The 9690-nt window shown below is 44.6% G+C and overlaps 1 protein-coding gene across 1 annotated transcript in view; it reads right to left on the bottom strand.

Annotated features, from left to right (window-relative positions):
- Positions 1–868: 868 nt before the first annotated feature.
- LOC149438156 (uncharacterized) overlaps positions 869–9690 on the bottom strand; it is a 91608-nt gene continuing 82786 nt past the window's right edge. The window contains 1 exon segment of the mRNA XM_089660175.1: positions 869–2696. Within this exon segment, the coding sequence (XP_089516301.1) occupies positions 1656–2696 (1041 nt within the window). The 3' untranslated portion in view covers positions 869–1655.

The raw sequence follows: 9690 nt of genomic DNA, 5'->3' as shown, positions 1-9690 counted from the left end.
TCTTAGAGGGTGCTGGCCCGTTAATGTATTTACTTATTTAATTTATTTACCATTAGTGTTTTATTTAAATTTCTTTTTATTTTATTTTTGTTCTCTTGTTTTAAAGTTTTTTTGCTTGTGATGGCAAATATATTGGATACATTGTATATCCTTTGTGGACTCCTGTCATCTGTGGGGCGGCTTGCTTTGCTTGATTCCCCATTGATGTCAGCTGTTCGTTTCCTGTGAGTGAATATTTAAGGAGGTTGAGACGTCTCACATCTATCCGCTCCGTGAGGACGTCGATGACGAAACGCGTAGGACGGAGCTTGATTGATGTGACGTCATTACGTTTTTGACTGCCAGCTATTGCGCATGTGCTGAGTAGCCAGGCTCGTTTATGTGATTGCTGTTATGCTGTTGATGCTGGTGTCGGCTGGGACACCTCTTGAGTAAGTGCAATGAGTACCTAATAAAGGAATTGGTTTTTATAATATTGCACCATGAAGTCTTTCTGTTTCTCTCGAGTGCTTGGCATTTCCCCCCATAAATACGTTTGAAGGTGGTCCTTTATCTATTGGAGAAGTGGATTTTCGATTAACTACAAAGTTTTTCATCCTGTTAATTCGATCAATGAGGATCGGTGTGTTGCAGAGTTTCCGTTTCTGAAGATATATTTATGGATGATCTGCCATTATATTATCAAGGTTTTTTGGTGAAATTTTTCATATTTAGACACTTTTTTTTTTTTGCACAAAAGTTTTTTGCACTTAAAAGTTTTTTTTTTTTGTTTTTTTTTATATTTTTTTTGTGGTATTGGCATATATATATTTTTTTCTGGACTTATGATTTGATGATTTCTTTATATATATTTATATATTTATACACATTTACTAGCGCAAATTATTTATTTATTGGTACACTTTATATATGGTGATTTTTTGCAGCTGGTACACTATTAGTAAGTTATATAATTTTGACCATAGGCGCTATTATTAATTTTTCTTACCCTGGGAGTACAGCACGGCCACGTGTCTGTGCTCCCCCATGTTCTGAGAGACATATGGGTGCATCCACACAGGACAGAGCTTGTCCCACCTGGCCTATTATATGCAGTGTCCAGGTGAGAAGCCGATCATTAACACAGTGATTTCCTATGATGGCCAGCTCCATCTAGTGGTGATAATGCTGTATTTTCCTGAAATACCTTCATAAGGAAAGCCACTAGATGGATCTGATGATCAGAGGAAATCTCTGTGAATTGGAGCGACATTTTTCACAGAGGGGCGAATTCTGGTCACATTTAATAAACACAATATTAAATATCGACCTCTAAGTGTTTGTGAAATCTTCCACCACAAATTGTACTCAGCCAATGACAGGTCAGGACTCCATTTTTATTCTTCTGCCATCAATGGCCAACCCGGTCCCACACTTCATTCATGTCTTTGGTGACCTCTGATCTCCTTATGAACTGTTTCTTCCATGATGAAGATCAGCCATGGAGTATATCTGAGGTGTATATCAGGGTGTGCTTCTTCCCCACATGAGAGCTGGGATGTCCAGCAACATTCATCTAGAAGACATTTCCCGCACTCAAGGCACTAATACATCTCCAGGGTTGTGTGGGATCCCTGATGTACAGGAAGACAGGACTTCAGTGAGGAACATTTCCCTCACTCAGGACAGGAAAGTGGATTCTTCCCCGTGTGAGATCTCTGATGTTTGTAAAGATTGGACTTGTCTGAAAAACATTTCCCACACTCAGGACAGGAATATGGCTTTTCCCCAGTGTGAGATCTCTGGTGTTTGACAAGAGCAGATTTTTGAACAAAACATTTCCCACACTCTGAACAGGAATATGGCTTCTCACCTGTGTGAGATCTCTGATGATTATAAAGACTGGATTTATCTGAAAAACATTTCCCACACTCCGAACAGTAATATACCTTCTCCCCTGTGTGAGATCTCTGATGTCTGTAAAGATTGGAGTTCTTTGAAAAACATTTCCCGCACTCAGAACAGAAATACGGTTTTTCCCCTGTATGAGATCTCTCATGTATAACAAGTTCTGATTTTTTAAAAAAACATTTCCCACACTCAGTACAGGAATACAGCTTCTCACCTGTGTGTAATCTCAGATGTCTAAATTGAGAAGACTTGTTTGAGAAACATTGCCGGCATTCAGCACAGGAATACAGCTTGTCACCCAAGTGAGATCTCTGATGTCTGTAAAGGTGTGACTTTGCTGAAAAACATTTCCCGCACTCAAGACAGGAATATGGCTTCTCACCTGTGGGAAGCCTCTGATGTGTTTGAAGATTAGACTTTTGTGAAAAACATTTCCCACACTCAGGACAGGAATACGATTTTTCACCTGTGTGAGATCTTCTATGCACATTAAGTCCAGAGTTAGAATTGAAACATTTTCCACACTCAGTACAGGAGAAGCTCTTCCCTGTTGGAAGGCCGGGCCGGTCCCGCACAGTCTGAGGTTCCTCAGGATACGAGGAATCCGATGGTCCATCTACACTGGGTGGTGCCGGATGGACATTGGAGGGAGCCGGGTTTTCTCCTGGACTATACTGTGTGATGTCCTCATCTTCTACTTTCCAGTCTGGAGACAAAGTGAGACAATCCTCGGAGGTTTTCCTCATCTCCCGGCCATGGACTAAAATACAAAGACAAAGAGGATTACTAGACAGGAGCTGATTGGTTCCCCAAACAAGGACTCCGCCCACATCAGGCAGCTTGGTCTCTGAGGAGCTTACAATTCCACCCTCAAGGGAACTAGGAAATGGCTCCTCTGATCTCCTACCAGGTCATTTCTTTATTCATGGACCTTAGTCAGAGAGTGAGGAAACAACCAGAACTGTCTTTTATAGGAGGGACAGTGATGAGGGGATTATAGGACGAGGGTCCCCACCCCCTCTATCACTCATCGTCATCTTCCCAACACAAGAAGTACTGCACTTCCTTATTTACTCCAAGATTTAGTCATGAAGAACAGCGGGGCTGAGCCCCACCAGAGGTCAGAGAGTGAGGATGGGGGGAGAACAACCAAGATGAAGACTGGACTGATCCTAAAGACCACCATCATTGGGGTATTGACTCCACCCTCATTAAAAGTCTGTGCTCCGATCAAAACACCAGATATAAAATGTCCAGCTGGTAGGAAATGGGTGTAACAATGAGAATCCATATTATGTGTAAATATAGCAGTGGGTAGAAAATAGAGAGCAGAAGTCAGGACTATGAAATGTACAACAACGAGTCCTGAGGAAGTCACGAGGTCACGTGACGCAACGCGTCGACGGCAATACGTGGTGACGCACTTCCGGCGCGGCGCCATCTTGGAACACCCTTCAGCCACACGCTTACACCCATGGTGTGGGAACTAGCTGTATTTCATCTTGCTGATGTAAGTGTGCACAGTATTCAGTTTTAGATCAATTAAAGCGGTTTTACACTATGGAGGATGTCTTCTTCTTCTTTTATCCTATTGGGATTTGAGTTGGGATCCACCCTGCTCATTTGACCTTTGAGGATATTACAGGAGAGGTGGAATCAGTGTACTGGGGATATATCTTGAAGCCATTTACCCAAGAGGAAGGTTATCCTGATCCAGTGGTGATCTTACATGCTCTGTGGCCCTGCAGGGTCGCAGATAGGAGGTGAGAGGCCATTCCAGCCGGTTTTGGATTGCACTTCAGGGTGTGCGGGTCCACACACAGTCCATTGATTCTGCATGAGTGGAAGGAATGTGAAACGGATCACTGGACTTTTTTTGATATGTGCACCGTGTGCAGGGGTCTCACATGTGTTTAATTATACTTATCTAGTTCCATCACGCACTATTCTATCATTTACATGTTAATAAGTGTGTCACTACATTGACTATGTGCTTAATATGACTTATTAACAGAGTATTTATATAATTTTCTTGTTTTAGCACTACATCACTTTTTGTTTTTTACAACATATTGTATAAGATACAGCAGATAGGACTATATAGTATCAGAATTATATATATATATATATATATATATATGTGTGTGTATATAGTGCAGGGGTCAGGAGTATGTAATGTACAACATAGAGTATATAGTGCAAGGGTCAGGAGTATGTAATGTACAACATGGAGTATATAGTGCAGGGGTCAGGAGTATGTAATGTACAACATGAAGTATATAGTGCAGGGGTCAGGAGTATGTAATGTACAACATAGAGTATATAGTGCAGGGGTCAGGAGGATGTAATGTACAACATAGAGTATATAGTGCAGGGGTCAGGAGTATGTAATGTACAACATAGAGTATATAGTGCAGGGGTCAGGAGTATGTAATGTACAACATAGAGTATATAGTGCAGGGGTCAGGAGTATGTAATGTACAACAGAGTATATAGTGCAGGGGTCAGGAGTATGTAATGTACAACATAGAGTATATAGTGCAGGGGTCAGGAGTATGTAATGTACAACAGAGTATATAGTGCAGGGGTCAGGAGTATGTAATGTACAACATAGAGTATATAGTGCAGGGGTCAGGAGGATGTAATGTACAACATAGAGTATATAGTGCAGGGGTCAGGAGTATGTAATGTACAACAGAGTATATAGTGCAGGGGTCAGGAGTATGTAATGTACAACATAGAGTATATAGTGCAGGGGTCAGGAGTATGTAATCTACAATATAAATTATACAGTGTAAGGGTCAGGACTCATAATATTGGTATTCAGTTATCTGTAGACTGTATCTGTTTACTGTAGCCAAGTTGCAGAGATCCCACACCGCTGCCTCCCATCTCCTGAGACTGCACTCAGTGACTTGGGTCTGAGACACTACAGACATATCCCTCCACCCGGCACAGCCAGCAGATAACAGAGCAAGGAACCCTGGGACAATTGTTCTGTCAGAGATCTTACTAGACCAAGGCATGGGGAAAAAGATACAAGACTCACACCCCAGGTGCCTAGGTCTAGTAATGCCTATGGTGAAAATCCACATTTTGCTGCCAGCTGAACCCCAGAACCTCCATAAATCCAGTCTAGATACATAAATTGTGTCTGCAGCACAGAGAAGGAAGATTATCCGAGAGAAATCCAGGAATACAGGACAGGGAACACAGCTCAGGAAAGTGACCAGGGGATTACAGGCTGATATCACCCAGTCCCCGCCCTACTCTGGACCAATCAGTGAGCAGTATGGGTGGAGGAATGGATTTAGTGTTCATGACCCACCTGTGCTGATCTCTGTAGGAGTGTCCTCCTCTATAAATGTCCCCGTTATTCCATCCTCCTCCATAGACTGCTGATCATCCCTCACATACGCCTCTTCTTCTTCTGCTTTCACCTCAACTTTTATATCCATCAGATCTTCACCCTAAACCAAGAGAAGGAAAGAAAATAACATCTATAAGACATAAGCTTTAATATTGTTACATCACATAAAAAAATCCACACATCAACTCCATGAGTCCATGCTCTGGATGCTTCATCCCACCAACCTTGTAATGGTGAGGGATGGTGTGACCTTCCTGTGTGGAATCCTGTGAATACAGAGGATGGGGACAACTCTCTGGTGGGTTCCTGTAGCTGGATGACTCCACCATGGTGTCCTGGTACAGATCTTTGTGTTCTTTTAGACGCTCTGACTCCTCCATCACCCCATCCTCATCCTCCTCCTCTTTTACCTCAACTTTAGGATCTCTCAGGTTTCCACTCTGAATATATAATAAAAATGACATCAATGGTAACAATGCAGATAATGTACAGATCCTAATGATACTATCAGTGATTGTTCCTCATCTACCTGATGATGGTGAGGGATGGTGTGACCTTCCTGTGTGGAATCCCGGGAATACAGAGGACGGGGACATCTCTCTGGTGGGTTCCCATGACTGGATCCATCTGTAGGAAACACACACACTGACTGAATCCATTGTTTCTATGTGTCTATCAGATGATGGGGGATCTAGGTGGATCCTCCGTACTGCTCTCTCCTTTACAATAAAGTCTCCTCTTACCCGGTGATGTGAGGGGCGGCTGATTGTCCATCATGACGTCCTTGTAGAGATCCTTGTGTCCTTCTAAATACTCCCACTCCTCCATGGAGAAATAGACAGTGACACCCTGACACCTTATAGGAACCTGACACACACAATGATACAGTCACCATCCAGACACATCCCTTGTCTGTTACTGGAGAATGTCCCAGAATTCCCGGCACCGCTCACCTCTCCTGTCAGCAGCTCAGTGATCTCTCTGGTGACTTCTAGAATCTTCTTCTTCTTTCTCTCTTCTATCAGGGAGGGAGGTGGAGGCAATGTGATGTCATATGATCTCCAGACTTCACAGGAGGAAAACTCTACATCTGAACACAAATAGTCACATCAAATGATATTCCCAGAATCCTCCTCACCTCTCCATTCAGGTCTCCATTTATTATAGCCCCACTTGACTCCGGATGGAGGGACATTGGGAGGAGGAGCTGTGAGGTCAGTGTGATGTCATAGGATTCTCTGACTCTGGATGGAGGGACATTGGGAGGAGAAGCTGTGAGGTCAGTTTGATGTCATAGGATTCTCTGACTCTGGATGGAGGGACATTGGGAGGAGGAGCTGTGAGGTCAGTGTGATGTCATAGGATTCTCTGACTCTGGATGGAGGGACATTGGGAGGAGAAGCTGTGAGGTCAGTTTGATGTCATAGGATTCTCTGACTCTGGATGGAGGGACATTGGGAGGAGGAGCTGTGAGGTCAGTGTGATGTCATAGGATTCTCTGACTCTGGATGGAGGGACATTGGGAGGAGAAGCTGTGAGGTCAGTTTGATGTCATAGGATTCTCTGACTCTGGATGGAGGGACATTGGGAGGAGGAGCTGTGAGGTCGGTGTGATGTCATAGGATTCTCTGTCTCTGGATGGAGGGACATTGGGAGGAGAAGCTGTGAGGTCAGTGTGATGTCATAGGACATATAGACTCTGGATGGAGGGACATTTGGATGGGGAGATTTGAGGGGTCCTCTATATGAGACTCCCATGCAAACCAAATCCTTGTTCCTGGATGTGTCCTACCTCTCCTAAACTGAAGAGTGAACTTTGACCTTTACCATCCAGAAATCTGTCTGGAATCTGTGGAAGTAAGCTGTCATGTGATCAGGTGACGTGCGGAGGAACGGAGTGTAAATAGCAGACAATTGTCTCCAGAGCCCCTAATGGTGGGGATGGATTTGGCGGCGTGCTGGTGCCAAGTTTCCTCCCCCCAGGGTCACTGCAGGTGTGGAGAAAAGCTGTGTAAGAGGATATGGAGGAGAGATGAGGAGGAGATCCAGGAATCAGGAGAAAGGTCAGGGCAAGCAACAGACAAGTATGAAGACAAGGCGGTTGGCCGCACAAGCAGTGATGTAGGGGATAAAATCCTTTATTGGAATCCTTTACACACAATGTAGTAACACATGACCGCTCCAGGACAGAGCAGAGGAACAGAACACGCGTGTCACACCAATACAGGCTTAGTCATTACTGATTTTTATTTGTCCAGAACAGCTTTAAATAACATGTAACAGCTGATAAGGATTTGTCTGGAATCCGGGATAACAAAGTATACAACAACATGACATCATTAATATCATGACACATAAAGTGACAACAATCCCTGTAATATATGTGGTTCCTGGGACAGGTCACAGATATATGAAATGGAAACCAGCATGATAAGGAAGGATGAGTGACACCTTTTATTTGTTCAGTCCAAGCAGGGAGGTGGAGTCACCCACAATATAATGAGACAATAAATGAAACAATCCTACATAAACATGATAACATCCCACCCGGCACTCAGCCCTGGAGGGAGGTGTCTGCAAATGACAAATCCAAATCCTTCCATTTACATAGAACATGAAAGCCTGTATTGGTGTGACGCGTCTTCTGTTCCTCTGTCCTGTCCTGGAGCTGTCATGTTATTACTACATTGTGTGTAAAGGATTCCAATAAAGGATTTTATCTCCTACATCGCTGCTTGTGCGGTCAACCGCCTTGTCTTCATACTGCCCCTGTGACCACAGATCGGGCCGGCACCTACGTGTCTGTGGAGGGGTCATACACATTCCGCACTCACTTACAGACGTCTTTTTGTTTTTCCTGTAAGTCAGCTTTGGGAGCAAAATATATTATCATCAACTCCTCCCCCTGAAGGGGTTCATCTACGTATTATTATTATACAGTATTTATATAGCGCCAACAGTTCGCTCAGCGCTATACATTACAATGGGAGACAGTACATGAGACAATACAATACACGAGGGGTTCGAGGGCCCTGATCCTGGGAGCTTACAATCTAGGAGGGAGGAGATAGTGATACAGGAGGAAGTGGCTGTGGGGGATGGAGTGGTGGGGAGAGTGGAGGAGATCAGCAGTTAGGTGAGGGTGGGGTAGGCTTCCCTGAAGAGATAGAGGGTAGGTGATAGTCTGATGGATTGGGGTAGTGAGTTCTAGAGGATGGTGGAAGCCCTGGAGAAGTCCTGGAGACGGGCTTGGGAGGAGGAGGCCAGGGAACCGGAGAGTAGGAGGTCTTGTGAGGAGCGGAGAGTATGTTTTGGGTGGTAGATGGATATCAGGTCGGTGATGTAGTTCGGGGCAGTATTATGAACAGCTTTGTACGTCAATGTTAGTATTTTGAATTTTATGCATTGGGCAATCAGAAGCCAGTGTTACCTCCTCTGCTGCCAGATCCAGGAATGTCTCCTCTCTACTTCCTTATTCATGGAACTTCCTGTCTGTACCCAACATCACTTCCTGTCTGTACCTGACATAATTTCCTGTCTGTATTCCATAGAGGCCTCCTGTCTGGGTAGAAGTGAGATCCCCACCTTGTGGAGCTCAGTGAGGTCCAAAACCCCTCCCCCGAGCAGTCATATATTTCTGTCCCCCTTGGTGGGAGTGGAGGTGACCCCTCTATAAGGATCTACAGTCCATACACACCCAGCACAAGGCCGGGGTCACACTACCAGACGCTTCTCGGGGCTGCAGTTCCTCTGAGCTCCACAAGGTGGGGATCTCACTTCTACCCACACAGGAAGTCTCTATGGAAGACAGGAAGTGATGTCAGGGATAGACTGGAAGTAGAGAGGAGACATTGGTGGAAGTGGCAGCAGAGGAGGTAATAAGATGTTATTTCCTATTAACACCCAGTAATCCCCTGTCATGTCCGTCCTCTTCCTCCATAGTCATGTCCGTCCTCTTCCTCCATAGTCATGTCCGTCCTCTTCCTCCATAGTCACTGTGACGTCTTTTATCTCCAGCAGATGATGATACACACATATATAGTGTGGGAACCCAGATTAACCCCTTCAGGGGCAGAACATTCCCCCACTTCCGGGGCCGGAACATTCTCCTCATTGTGGTGAGGTGGTCTTCTCATAGGAGTGAGCTGAGCTCTCCTGGGTTCGGTTCCAGTGTTGCTCAGTGAACTGGCTGAACTCAATCCTTCCTGAAGTCAATGGCAGCCAATGCACAATAGTTGGGCTAATAGACAAGGGGGTGTCAGACAATCACCCTGAGGGACATGTACAATGCAGGAATCCAGTTGGCCGGGAGCAGGGAGGTTTTAAAGGGTTAAAGTGAAACATTATAAATGTCCAACACCTTTAAATGGCATTTCTGGGGAGTGTCCTAATCTTGGTAGGTGGTCCTAATCCTGGTGGATGTCCTAATC

This window comes from Staurois parvus, unplaced genomic scaffold, assembly GCF_062004578.1.
Source record: "Staurois parvus isolate SC_StPar_1 unplaced genomic scaffold, SC_StPar_1.0 ptg001208l, whole genome shotgun sequence".
Taxonomy (NCBI): Eukaryota; Metazoa; Chordata; class Amphibia; order Anura; family Ranidae; genus Staurois; species Staurois parvus.
This window is presented reverse-complemented; position numbering and strand designations above follow the sequence as displayed.